The sequence below is a fragment of the Schistocerca cancellata genome, chromosome 10, assembly GCF_023864275.1.
Source record: "Schistocerca cancellata isolate TAMUIC-IGC-003103 chromosome 10, iqSchCanc2.1, whole genome shotgun sequence".
Lineage (NCBI taxonomy): Eukaryota > Metazoa > Arthropoda > Insecta > Orthoptera > Acrididae > Schistocerca > Schistocerca cancellata.
In genome coordinates, this window is record NC_064635.1 from 44,871,306 (window position 1) to 44,885,444 (window position 14,139).

Below are 14,139 nucleotides of genomic sequence, written 5' to 3' on the forward strand. Positions count from 1 at the left end.
TGTTCAAAAGTTATAATATATATATATATATATATATATATATATATATATATATATATATATATATATATATAGCAGTTCATGTCATCCAGTCTCACAAGTTTACTGTCCAGATCATCCGCTCTCAAAACTCCGCCATTTCTCTCCCCACATCCACCACTGCTGGCGGCTCCCCTCCAACTGCGCAACGCTACGCACTGTTAACAGCTAACTGCCCAACACTACAATAGCATATACTCCTACAATGCAGACCAACCACAGCCTTCACACTAGAGATGGGTCGAACTCGTTCATTCCCGTGAAGTACTACATTCATTTCACTCTTTGCCGTGAAGCGTTCAAATGAAGTAGTTCATTCATGAAGTACGGAAGCCTGGCGAAGTTGTCCAGTTCGCCGCTCAGCCGAGGCTACGCTCGCTTCGCCTCGCTCGTGCAATAAAGCTTCGATATACTTCATAATTTTACCAACAGATGGCCGAGCTATGAAGTAACGTCCACGCAACGTTTTGCGTCATCAGCGTCTAACTTAAATACTGCATGGTCGAAGAAAACAAAGGAAAGATAAATAGAGAAGCCTGTCACATACACTCCTGGAAATAGAAAAAAGAACACATTGACACCGGTGTGTCAGACCCACCATACTTGCTCCGGACACTGCGAGAGGGCTGTACAAGCAATGATCACACGCACGGCACAGCGGACACACCAGGAACCGCGGTGTTGGCCGTCGAATGGCGCTAGCTGCGCAGCATTTGTGCACCGCCGCCGTCAGTGTCAGCCAGTTTGCCGTGGCATACGGAGCTCCATCGCAGTCTTTAACACTGGTAGCATGCCGCGACAGCGTGGACGTGAACCGTATGTGCAGTTGACGGACTTTGAGCGAGGGCGTATAGTGGGCATGCGGGAGGCCGGGTGGACGTACCGCCGAATTGCTCAACACGTGGGGCGTGAGGTCTCCACAGTACGTCGATGTTGTCGCCAGTGGTCGGCGGAAGGTGCACCTGCCCGTCGACCTGGGACCGGACCGCAGCGACGCACGGATGCACGCCAAGACCGTAGGATCCTACGCAGTGCCATAGGGGACCGCACCGCCACTTCCCAGCAAATTAGGGACACTGTTGCTCCTGGGGTATCGGCGATGACCAATCGCAACCGTCTCCATGAAGCTGGGCTACGGTCCCGCACACCGTTAGGCCGTCTTCCGCTCACGCCCCAACATCGTGCAGCCCGCCTCCAGTGGTGTCGCGACAGGCGTGAATGGAGGGACGAATGGAGACGTGTCGTCTTCAGCGATGAGAGTCGCTTCTGCCTTGGTGCCAATGATGGTCGTATGTGTGTTTGGCGCCGTGCAGGTGAGTGCCACAATCAGGACTGCATACGACCGAGGCACACAGGGCCAACACCCGGCATCATGGTGTGGGGAGCGATCTCCTACACTGGCCGTACACCACTGGTGATCGTCGAGGGGACACTGAATAGTGCACGGTACATCCAAACCGTCATCGAACCCATCGTTCTACCATTCCTAGACCGGCAAGGGAACTTGCTGTTCCAACAGGACAATGCACGTCCGCATGTATCCCGTGCCACCCAACGTGCTCTAGAAGGTGTAAGTCAACTACCCTGGCCAGCAAGATCTCCGGATCTGTCCCCCATTGAGCATGTTTGGGACTGGATGAAGCGTCGTCTCACGCGGTCTGCACGTCCAGCACGAACGCTGGTCCAACTGAGGCGCCAGGTGGAAATGGCATGGCAAGCCGTTCCACAGGACTACATCCAGCATCTCTACGATCGTCTCCATGGGAGAATAGCAGCCTGCATTGCTGCGAAAGGTGGATATACACTGCACTAGTGCCGACATTGTGCATGCTCTGTTGCCTGTGTCTATGTGCCTGTGGTTCTGTCAGTGTGATCATGTGATGTATCTGACCCCAGGAATGTGTCAATAAAGTTTCCCCTTCCTGGGACAATGAATTCACGGTGTTCTTATTTCAATTTCCAGGAGTGTATAAAGAAGGTATTACGTGTAACCTTGCTCGATATTGCCTCATGAAGCGCCAAAAAGAGTCTTCATCTGCCAAGTGAAACCTTATTTGTTGTATTTCTGGACTGAAAACTAGGCCTACTAACGAAATTCAGTCCAATTTTATGTTCCTTTTAAAATTTAATCCAAAATAGAATGAGTATGTTTACCACTGTCACAAAGTCTATATACCTACGTTAAGTAATTATTCAGAAGTTTTCCTGTAGATTTTATTCTTGTTGAGAATAATAACCCTCTAAATTCAAAACGTAAACTGTCACCTGTAGTCATTGGTACAATTTCATGTAAAATCCCTCTTTATTATATTCGGAAAGCAATTTTGTGATAAAACCTGACGTGATAGAAAAAAATTGATTGCATTTTTGAAATTATCGCTGAAAAGTACATAAAAGTTAGTTATCAAATATCAAATAACTTTCAAAAAATATTTTTTTTGCAGACCTGTGTAATCTGCCGAGTCGCTTATCTCGCAGTCGGCAGTGGTTGTAATATTAACAAATGTCGCAGTAGGCAGTGGTTGTAATATTTGGGCTTATCACTGTATATTCACTGTAAACAGCAACTATATTCAAGTCTTGGTCTCCCTCTACCATTTTCGTCAGCCACACTTCCATTACTAGACTGTCTATTTCCAAACAGTGTCGCATCAAATTCTCACTCTATTTCTTCTTTCTGTCAGTTTAAACCACGAAATTTTAATCTCACCAATACGATTCAGTTCCTCGTGACTGGATGTTTGAAATAGATCAATCGTTTTATTATAAGAAATATTGTCGCAACAGTAAAGTCCCTTTCCAGACTAAGGTGAACTCTGTTCGATACTTTTATCTTAGAGTGGACAACTTATAACTGATTAAAATTTTTTGGTGCAAGCATCGGCATATGTATTTCATGTCAGATTGGGTGTGCAGTTTCTTTGCTGTGTACTGTTGGTGGAGAATCAAGGGGAAAAGAAAACAAAACGGAGTATATATATTTTTATATAGTTTATTTCTAGAAAAAAGATCGCGTCGAAGGTCGCAAGACCACCGACGGGGTTTGAAGAAGCGTGCACAACAGTGAGTGACTGTTATTCATTGGGCGCAGCGATGGAATCAATAAATTAGTTGATGGAAGGGAGTCGTTGACGACGACTGGTGAGAAGTGAAGGAAGAGTTTGGTGGAGAGTTCACTCCGTGGCGGCAGCGTCGAGGCTCCATCCGGTTTGCCAACAGCACTGCGGACTCTGCGGACAAAGCAAAAGGGAATCGTCAGGCTTAACATCGGAAAGTCTTACGATGATCTTTGCGTTCAGAGAACACTACCAGCTCGTTATCACTTAGGCTTATATTATGCAATGGACTACATTTGTATGCTAACTGAATTGGACCTGTTCCCTCTCCTGTGAATTATTGAAGATAGTTTAAGTTTTCTAGTGTATATAGTTATCCTTCGAAACTTACCAATATCAGTGTAGTAAAACATATCTGGTAAAGAGCATCATGAAGGCAACATAGAATTCAGAATTACTTAGTACGCACAGTGTATCTTTGGCAATGTTAGTAGCGTTATGTGAAACAAGTATGATACTCAACAGCAGAGTGGGTCGGGTCAAGGGAGAAGGGATCGAGTGTCAAAAGATGAAGAATGTTGGTTAACAACATTTGTTTTCGAAACTTGAAAGTTGAGTAGATCTGAAAGAAACATGGCCATCCCTAAGAGAATATGTTTTACTTATAGAGTAAAACATAAAACTAAACAATTCGAACCAGTAAACTCCCAAAATACGAGCTGGAGAGGATCCTTTGATAACCACGACTAAGAAACAGTCTGCATATTCAACGAAAGAGTGTTTGTAAATGCACATAAAATTTATCAAAACATTCTATTTGTGTCTCAGTCAATTTTTAACTCATAAAAAAGTTAAAGGTGTCGTTATCTCGAATACTGAACACCAGAACTTCTTTACTGAGCGTGTTCCCATTGTAGGTAGTACGCTCTTGGTTTCTTCCGATGTTTGAACTAATATAATGTGCCCCCCCCCCTTTTTTCAGTTATTCTGAGAATACTTTCTGGCTATACTTACTCGTCTGTCTGAAAAATGCTAATACAGACCATTTGGGAACACAACGTATTTGGTCTCGACAGAAATTGAGCTAGTACTGAGACTGGACAAACAAAATAAGATAAAATCTGAAAATAAGATAATGTCTCAAAATAAGTGAAACCAAAACCGCAGTAATGGCACTGATTCGGTAACTGGTGACCGCCCCCTACAGAATGTGGACAACTCTGCGTAGTTTGAAAGTGTAAATTCTCATGACAATGTAGCCTTGAATGAAGTTGTCCAGTAGGGTACAGAAGAGCTCTTGCATCTACGAGAATGTTACATCACTTTTATGAGGTCCCAGGGTGCGAGGAGAAGCAAACCCAGTGATTTTCAAAGGTAGCCCAGCCTCGAAAAAGTGAATCATCGCGACTAAAGGTGTCGCAGACCAAGTTCTTCAGGTCCACAGTCAAAACAAAATTGGATCAATTGAGAAGTGAAGAGATGAGGGTGAGACAGCTGTTCTGAAGACAGCACTAGTAGAACGAGGAAAAACATTCAGACACTACAGGTTTGGGCTCATGGTGAGGATCGTACCCGTGAGGACAGCTGGATTAAATGTGGAGAGAGAAGTTGGAAACATTCAGTGGGCAGGAAGATCAAGAATACTTTGGTTGGACGCTATAAAGAAGGCATTGTGCTGATAGAAGGAACACTGGACGATGAAACTATAAATAGGACTACAGGTTTCGCATATGGAATTCTTCACGTCCATGGCACAAAAAAAAAGTGGACCAGCGGAGAAGCAGTGAGTGAGATGACTGATTTTAACATAGGACTAGCAGGAAAATCCGAAATATCCAGACTCGGTAGACACGATACATGTCAAATTGGAACCACCAAGAAGGGCTCAAGTAAAGCAGGAAAGTGAAATTAGGGGGATCGGCTAATAACGAGACCTAGAATACTCTGTATTGACGTCATGTAGAAGGACATGTTGAAAATTGGACGACGGTACCAACTACAGGAGATTACTTCATAGGAAGATGTGGAGGAGTTTGTACTCAGCACCTGGGAAAATGCAACTGCAGGTGATGGTGACGTACATATTTGATGAAACTGTTACCTCGTTAGTGGTAAGTGAGGACATACAGCATCTGGTAGTATCATAACTTGCAAATGGTAATGTAATTCGTGGGTCTCTGACTGAATGATTTCTCCACGTATTGTCCGCTTTTTTGAACTCACCTGAACTGTGAAGTGGCACATCCTGTTCTTGGTGGTGCATTTAGTGGTAAGCCAGACCGTGTCCGTAGCCGTAGGCGGCGTAGGAGAGGGCGGGGGCGGCGGCCACCTTAGCGATGGCGGGGGCGGCGTACGCGGCGTAAGCGGGGGCGGCGTAGCTCACGGCGGGGGCGGCGGCGTAGGCCACAGCGGGGGCGGCGACCTTAGCCACGGCGGGAGCGGCGTAGGCGGCGTAGGCGGGGGCAGCAGCCACGGCGGGGGCGGCGTAGGCCACGGCGGGGGCGGCGACCTTAGCCACGGCAGGGGCGGCGTAGGCGGCGTAAGCGGGAGCGGCGTAGCTCACGGCGGGGGCGGCGTAGCTCACGGCGGGGGCGGCGTAGGACACCCTGGCGACGGGAGCGGCAACCCTGGCGACAGCGGGGGCGGCGTAGGCCACGGCGGGGGCGGCGACCTTAGCGACGGCGGGAGCGGCGTAGGCGGCGTAGGCGGGGGCAGCGTAGCTCACGGCGGGGGCGGCGTAGCTCACAGCGGGGGCGGCGTAGCCGATACCGTGGGCGGCGTAGCCGATGGCGGGGGCGGCGCCGTAGCCCAGACCCAGGAGCCCGCGCTTCTCCTGCTTCTTCTCCTCGGCGACGGCCTCGGGGGCGGCCTCCTTCTTCTCAGCGGCCTCTTCGGCGTAGGCAACTACGGCGAGGGCGAGGAAGACAATAGCCTGCAACAAGAAGGCGTCTCTTAGTTACAAGTACTCTGCTGCACCTATGCAAGTGGTCCTCTCGCTGAGAAAGCCTCACAAACAAACACAGTACAAACTCGAATTAGCACCACGATTTACTGTCGATTGTTGATTCCACAAATGATATTGATCAGAAAGAAAATGTCTTCCGTACCATAGACATAGTAATAAAACTTTGTAGGTAAACTTTATCAAGGTACTGAACAAGTAGTAAAGTGTGCTAGCCAGATGTGGCACAAGTTGTAGGAGAAGCGACTTCTATTCCTGAGATGTGTACTTTGTGTAAGCACTCAAGTTTAGAATTTAGTGTCCCATCGATAACGAGGCAATAAGAGTCGAAGCAAAAGCTCTCTTTGGGTACGAGGTAGGGTAGGAAATCGTGCGTGCCGTTTCAGTGGAACCATTAGAGTATTTTTCTTGAACGATTAAAAAAAATAGGGAAAAACCTGAGTCCGCATGTCCGGATTTTAACAGCCGTCCCCTTGAATGTGGGTCTGGGTCTTAGCAGTGTACCACTCACACGACAGACGGTGCTCAGAAATCTTCAGCGATAAGTGTTGTCGGGTAGACAGCACATGTTAACCGATGAAATATTGTCGGGTTATCAATCGGGTCGTGGTATCGTGTATCGTGTTTCGACGAGATTCCTACTCGTCACCTTCAGGCGAGTTCTGAATAAAGGTTGCGTCAACACGACGCTTATGACTTGGTTGATGATCCTAGAATATTTAATCAGTGAAATGCAGCGAAATAGCCTGCCTTCCAAACAGCGCTTATTAAGTCTGGCATGAAGTGCGGTTTCTCATTGCACTTTTCTTAACACGTGATTCAAATAGACTATTCCATTTCGCATCACATCCCAACGTCGCAAAAAGATAAGTGTTAAAAAGATGCAAGATATTTTGGTAAATTTACATGTTTCCTGTTCAACTTTCTGTGATGAACTCTCTTACGTGAGACTGGAGCGTTTCAAACATACGATCGGTCGTCATCTACAGCCAAAAATATTGAGAATATATTTTAAGAACTCGTCCATTTTATCTAGGTTGTGATGAGCCCAGTCACACTACAAAAAGTTTTTATGGTCCTACGTACAGAATATATAACTCAAAAAACGCTCCCCATTGTGGACCCCCTATTAGATGGTATTAATAGTAGATACTGAGGAGGTTTACATCTCGCAAAGTTACTTTTACTGGGGAAAACCGGGAACCTCGGACGGGTAAATACCAACAGACTTTCTTATCGCTCATAATTTGTGACTGTAAAAGGAATATGGGATAAACCATAATGGAACAACAAAAACCCTCCGCCACATGGCGATAGGGGCTTGTGGTATACTCGGAGATGAATGCTTTATGTCCTATTGTCCTATTTTAGCGACACCTGCATTTTTCTTCGTTTTGATATCTCCATACTGGAATCTCTTTAGGATATATGGTATGGTGGTTCTGCAGTAATTTCAGCCTTCAAGACCAAAGATTTCGATTTAGATGCCGGGTCGCATGTAGGAGTGACTGTGACTCTCATTTCGCAAAATGTTTCGTGTAGGTCGCAGATGATCCTTTTGACCACAGTTCATAATTCGCCATAGTTTCCCTTTTTTGGCCGTGTAGGAACGAATGTAAGGGCACAGATGTATTGGAAGAATCCTTAGGGGATGTTATTACGCTCGAGAAAGATACGCTTGGTAATCACAAACTATTGCTAAGAAACCTGCAGCCAAAAATGTACATTTTATTTGGTACAACAAATACAGCAAACCGATAGAACTTCAGGTGTTTTTTTTTTCGTCATAGTCTCCATAACGGTTTAGGCACTTATCGCTTTGTAGGACGAATTTGACTATGCTCTCCTACTAAAAATCCTGCCTTTGCGTTTGCAGCGACGTTGTCGCAATGTGTTTCATCTCCCTAGGCTAAAGCAAGTGTCCAGCTTCCTAGGTAATCCCCCTGTTGTCCTGATACAACTCCTGCAATCGAGCTGTGTTCAAATCTGTTGACATCATGCTAGATTGGCCACTGCCGACTTCTAATTTCTCCACAACAGACGAAATTCGAGGAATATGGGTCTTGTAACCTTAGTTTCTGATCACCCTTCGTAACTCACAAAACCCTCGTTCGATCAGTTATTGAGATTGTTTGTCGATCTGGAATCCTTACCTTGAGGAACAGACTGAAGAGGCAGACAGTATTCAAGAGGTGAGATGCACTCTTCGTCGTTGGTTAGTTGGCTCATATTGTAATACAGGCAGCTTTCATAGTCGTTGATATTGAAGGTAAAATTTTATAGGCTGTTAGGCAACCTCATGGCCGTCTTTAACTTCTTCCTTACATAGTCGATGTTTCGGCCCCTGCGTCCCAGTCTTTAGACCAGGGACACCAGATCCAGAAGAACAACTCAGCAGAGATGGCGAAACGTCGACTGTGTAAGGTAGAAACTGAAGAGGGACTTCATGTAGCCTAACATCCTAGAATATTTTACCTTCAAAAACGGAAGATGTTACGAGAAACAGGATTACATTACAGTGATCATTCATCAAACATCTCTCCCTCCAATATACTTGCTGTGTAATGACCATAACTTACAACAAAATTCTGGCTAATATGGACGGATAAGATTGACTTTTCTTCCCACATGCGATTCGAGAGTAGAGCAGGAAAGGTTCAATACGATATGGATAAAGTACACTCCGCCATTCTCCGTCTTTGGAATGCGGATGTAGATAAATCCCATCTCCTGTAGTAGAGTATCTGTAAAGGAGTAGCGATGGCTAGACCTGTTTGAGATCTACCATTCTTTTATTTATCTCCGAGGATTAGTAAGTGATCTGCACCTCAGTTCTCTCTGCCTTTTTCGCGTCACTGGACGTAGAGCAAGAACTGTGTGGGTGTCACTAGTCCATCGGATCCCGTCAACCCCCGTCTGTTTCCCCCACATAAGCGCAGTGCATCGCCTCATCATCGATAGGTACATGGGTCGAGTCCGCCGCGCTTTGCGCTAACTCGCCATCGGAATAGTGATGAGGCGTTACAGCCTATCGTGACTCGCCAATCCGCTGTGATCCAGGTGCTGAAGCGTGCCTACGTGCTGGGCTTATGACGTATCACACGTATTGCTGGTGGTATCCCACACGGCAACGCAAGCTCGATCCGTAGCTTCCTACCCGTCGCTCGAACTGAAACATTCGTCTAAACTCTTGTAGCCTCTGTCCCAAGATTTCTAAGTGTGACTGATACCATAATGTGATCTCTGTACATTTTCGTCGTGCACAGTAATCAGTCAAGTTTCGTTTCCGCCTCTGCTTTTCGGTTTAATTTCATAGTCACACATTGGTCGTATTTCTATTAGGAAAGTAGGTGAATCTCCATAAACCATTAAGCCTGCAAGCTGTTTCATTAAGGAATCGAACACGCATGTATATAAGAACTTCAGAAGTCTGAGCTAGTGATAAACATTTTACTTCATGCGAGTAAAACCTTTATGCTTAAAGACTACAAGTCCCTTTATGTTGGTTTTATTAGTTTAGGGTTATTCATCGACAGACTACTACAAATTTCAAATCGAAAGCTCGCTGTTTATGATGTCATATCTCCCGAATAATGTATCGTACAGTTACATGATATTGCAGGCACATTCAGTGGATATTTTCTGCAAAATGTGTTTGATTGGATAAACTAGTAATAAACTGAAACTTCATGCATGGTGCTGAATATACTACAGGGCTACACGAGTTGTGTACCTGTTGTTTTCGAATGAGACAACTGTGACTACAAAATATGATTATGTGGGGATGGGCAATGAGCGAAAAAGTGATGTGCAGAACGAAAATAACCTCTTCTACTACGATACATCAAACATGACGTAATGAAAGACTTCTTAAAGTCCACGGATCAAAAATGCAGACGATTTACGTATCTGATGATCTACTGAATCGCTAGGCCGGGTCTGATTTCAACTTATTCACCGCTCGAAGATTCGAACCCTCTGGTAGAAACTTCTTCAGAATTCCAACGGTACCCCTGGTTGGCTGAACGGTTTTCCCTATACAACAGCCAGCCAGGGACACCAGTGGAATCCAGTAGAAGATTCAAGCAGAGGGTTCGAAACGCCGAGTGCTCAAGAGGTTTCGGGAGGAATATCACGCGGCCCGACAACTCAGCAGATGCGAATGACAACGGCCACGTAGGAGTGCAGAGTGATTTGCACACCTCTCCGACAAATTCTCTCGTATCTCAAAAATGGTACAAATGGCTCTGAGCACTATGGGACTTAACTTCTGTGGTCATCTGTCCTCTAGAACTTAGAACTACTTAAACCTAACTAACCTAAGGACATCACACACATCCATGCCCGAGGCAGGATTCGAACCTGCGACCGCATCGGTCGCGCGGCTCCAGACTGGAGCGCCTAGAACCGCTCGGCCACTCTTGCCGGCTCTCGTATCTCAGCTACAAGTATGGGAGATGATGTGGTTGCAGCTTGCGAATCACGACGCTTGAGAAACATGAACATGTTGAGGGCTGGTTAACATTGAAGGAAATGGCCACGTCATGTTTCAAGAGGAAACACGAAACTTCCTCAGAAGAATGAAACTTCAAACTAAAATGCGACGGTGAATGACGGGATACAAGACTGACGAAATTTAGAGTGCAACATGAGTTTAAAAAATAGTGCGGAGAGGCTACTGATGTATCAAGTATATCAGATATGTTACGTAAACACATCTGTTCAGAGGCAGTATGAAAGGAAACGGTAGTTTTTTATGTCAGAGGATTTTTGTTGGATTATGATGCCGGGCATGAAAGTCACGATGTTTGTTAATTTTTTGTAAATTCACAAAGTGAATATTGTGTCGTTCAAAGTGCTTCTTACAAGTTTCACACTTCCCACAATAGCCAGTTGACATTTACTATCGCACTTCAATGCGCCTCATATTTAGTTTTCATGGCTTGCTTCTTACTCTAAATCAAGTATAGACTACACCGAAGTGTACTCTCCTATTGGTGTATACTTTCACCTCAATGTTTACAGTGATCGTGAAGCAAGTACATCAGAGGTGGGAGCCACATATAGAGAAGTATCACCTGATAATGAAAATGATTCTAAAGTGCGAAACGTTTGTCTAGCTAAAGTAGATGTAACGTTGACATTTAATATCCCATTGCAAAGCGCCTCTTATTTACTTTTAATAACTTGGTTCTTACTCTGAATCAAGTATAGACTATACCGAAGAATACTTTCCTATTGGTAACCTTCATGGTTACACAGTGAACGTGAAGCAAGTACATCAGAGCTTGGAGCCACATATAGAGAAGTATCACCTGATAATGAGAATGATTGTAAAGTGCGAAACGTTTGTCTAGCTAAAGTAGATGTAACATTATTGCACAATGAGACTGTCCTGGATGAAACGTACGATTTAGAAAACGTGTATGAACAGGAATTTGTTTGCCTGAAGATAATAGTTGGTCAAATGTTTGAAATGCTCCTGTCTAACTTAATAGTGGCCTGTTGGCAGAGACCAGAACAATTTTATCTGGTGATGACACAGATCAAGTGTTCAAACTATTGGTGAGGCAGATACCTGAAACGCTCCGGTCCCAGTTAATAGCGGTCAGGTATTCAGAAAGCTGTTCTAAGAGTCAAGTAGAGCAGAGACTATAACTGTGCATAGAAAAGTACTGTTTCTTTCTAACTCAAGTCCCAGTGTTCAGTTTCATGTGGGTGAAATTGAAGCGTGACTGTAGAAGTCTGGATAAATGTACATGTCAGTTAAAATGGTTTTTCAATACTTTGGTTGCCTGAAGATGGAGATTGGTCATATGTTTGAAACGCTCCGGTCCCAGTTAATAGCTGTCAGGTATTCAGAAAGCTATTCTAAGAGACAAGTAGAGCAGAGACTATAACCGTGCATAGAAAAGTACTGTTTGTTGCTAACTCAAGTTCCAGTGTTCAGATCTTTCATGTGGGTGAAATTGAAGCATGACAGTAGAAGTCTGGATTAAATGTACATGCCAGTTAAAGTGGATTTTCAATGCTTTGTTTGCCTGAAGATGGAGATTGGTCATATGTTTGAAACGCTCTCGACTCGGGTAAGAGAGCTGTTCGGAGAGCTACTCTAAGAAACCAATTGGGGTAGAGGTCGTAGCAACGTATGAAATAGTATCACCTGACAATTTGAAGTTAAAGTAAACGTTATTGTATAATGCGAAAGGACTGCATGAAATGGACGAGTCACACGGAGTATATGTTCAGAACATTATTCGCCTGATGACGTCGATGGGTGAAATGTTCGAAACGCCGGATTAGTGATCTGCTGCCGGGAGAAGTATCGAAGAGCTTGTGAACGGTGACTTACCAGAACCTTCATGTTGGCGGATAGGTTTTGTTGCTGCAGAGCTGCGGACGGATGAAGCTGTGAAGACTTGTGTGTAGCTGAGGGTGGTCGCTGCGGGCTCTTATACTCGCGGAACGCGGGCAGAGTGGGGCGGCTGCCCTCGGGCCATCGCCTCTTACGGGACACTGTGGCGGGTGTGGCAAGGGGGGCCGCCGCTGGGGGGCAGGGGGGCGGAGACGACGCCCACTGCTGCGCGGCGTTCCACTCTCACTCTCGGTCACTCGGCATCCGCCCGACTGGCCTCGCCACGGTCAGTGCAACAGCTGCCTTTGCGAGGGCACCGCGCGGACGCACAGGCGAAATGTCTACTCTGAGACCACGCACGTACGACCGGCGAGCAGCCGCTAGCGGGCTTTGTGTTCTGCTGTACAGCTTCTGGTGTGGATGGAAACCGTAGCGTAGTTGAGCTGCAGACGTTCGTTACTAATCTCGCGTCTTCCTTCTGCACGTCGACGTTTCAGACCGTGTGTTGGTATTCATCTTCAGGAGCGCCAATATTCACTGTCAGAACACTACACTGTAGCCAACGTTTCATGCCTGCCCTACCGCCCTACAGTATATTTAGCCTCCTCATTGGCTGCAAGTAAGGAGTGAATTAACTGCAAGGATGGAAACCTTAGGGTCGTTCAGCAGGGGGCGTTCATTACTAATCTCGCGTCTTCCTTCTGCACGTGGACCTTTCAGACCGTGTGTTGGGGTTAATCTTCAGGAGAACCAATATTCACTCTAAGGACACTATCGTAAACGATGTTTCAAGCCTGCCCTACTGTATATTTGGCATTCTCATTGGGTGCACCTAAGGAGTGAATTAACTGCAAGGATGGAAACCTTAAGATCGTTCAGCAGGAGACGTTCGTTACTAATCTCGCGTCTTCCTTCTGCACGTGGACGTTTCAGACCGTGTGTTGGGATTCATCTTCAGGAGCGCCAATATTCACTGTCAGAACACTACACTGCAGCAAACGTTTCATGCCTACGCTACAATATATTTAGCCTTTTCATTGACTGCAAGTAAGGAGTTAATTAACTGCAAGGGTTGAAACCTTAGCGTAGTTCAGCTGCAGATGTTCGTTGCTAATCTCGCGTCTTCCTTCTGCACGTCGACGTTTCAGACCGTGTGTTGGGATTAATCAAATGGTTCAAATGGCTCTGAGCACTATGGGACTTAACATCTGTGGTCATCAGTCCCCTAGAACTTAGAACTACTTAAACCTAAGTAACCTAAGGACATCACACACATCCATGCCCGAGGCAGGATTCGAACCTGCGACCGTAGCAGTCATGCGGTTCAGACTGAAGCGCCTAGAACCGCACGGCCACGCTGGCCGGTGGGATTAATCTTCAGGAGCGCCAATATTCGCTGTCAGAACACTACACTGTAGCCAACGTTTCGTGCCTGTCCTACTGCCCTACAGTATATTTAGCCTTCTCATTGGCTGCAAGTAAGGAGTAAAACTGAAGTGATATCAGTTGTTCCCCAGGGAAGCGTCCTGGGACCTCTGCTGTTCCTGATCTATATAAATGTCCTGGGTGACAATCTGAGCAGTTCTCTTAGGATGTTAGCAGATGATGCTGTAATTTACCGTCTAGTAAGGTCCTCCGAAGACCAGTATCAGTTGCAAAGCGATTCAGAAAAGATTACTGTATGGTGTGGCAGATGGCAGTTGACGCTACTTAACGAAAACTGTGAG

The 14,139-nt window shown here is 45.7% G+C and overlaps 1 protein-coding gene across 1 annotated transcript; it reads right to left on the minus strand.

Annotated features, from left to right (window-relative positions):
- Positions 1–3,015: 3,015 nt before the first annotated feature.
- LOC126106544 (cuticle protein 16.5-like) lies at positions 3,016–12,541 on the minus strand. Its single transcript, XM_049912883.1, has 3 exons — positions 12,410–12,541; positions 5,319–6,027; positions 3,016–3,269 (listed from the first exon to the last, which is right to left on the minus strand). The coding sequence occupies exons 1-2, from the start codon at positions 12,419–12,421 to the stop codon at positions 5,359–5,361; spliced, it is 681 nt and encodes a 226-aa protein (XP_049768840.1). The 5' UTR covers positions 12,422–12,541; the 3' UTR covers positions 3,016–3,269; positions 5,319–5,358.
- Positions 12,542–14,139: the final 1,598 nt, after the last annotated feature.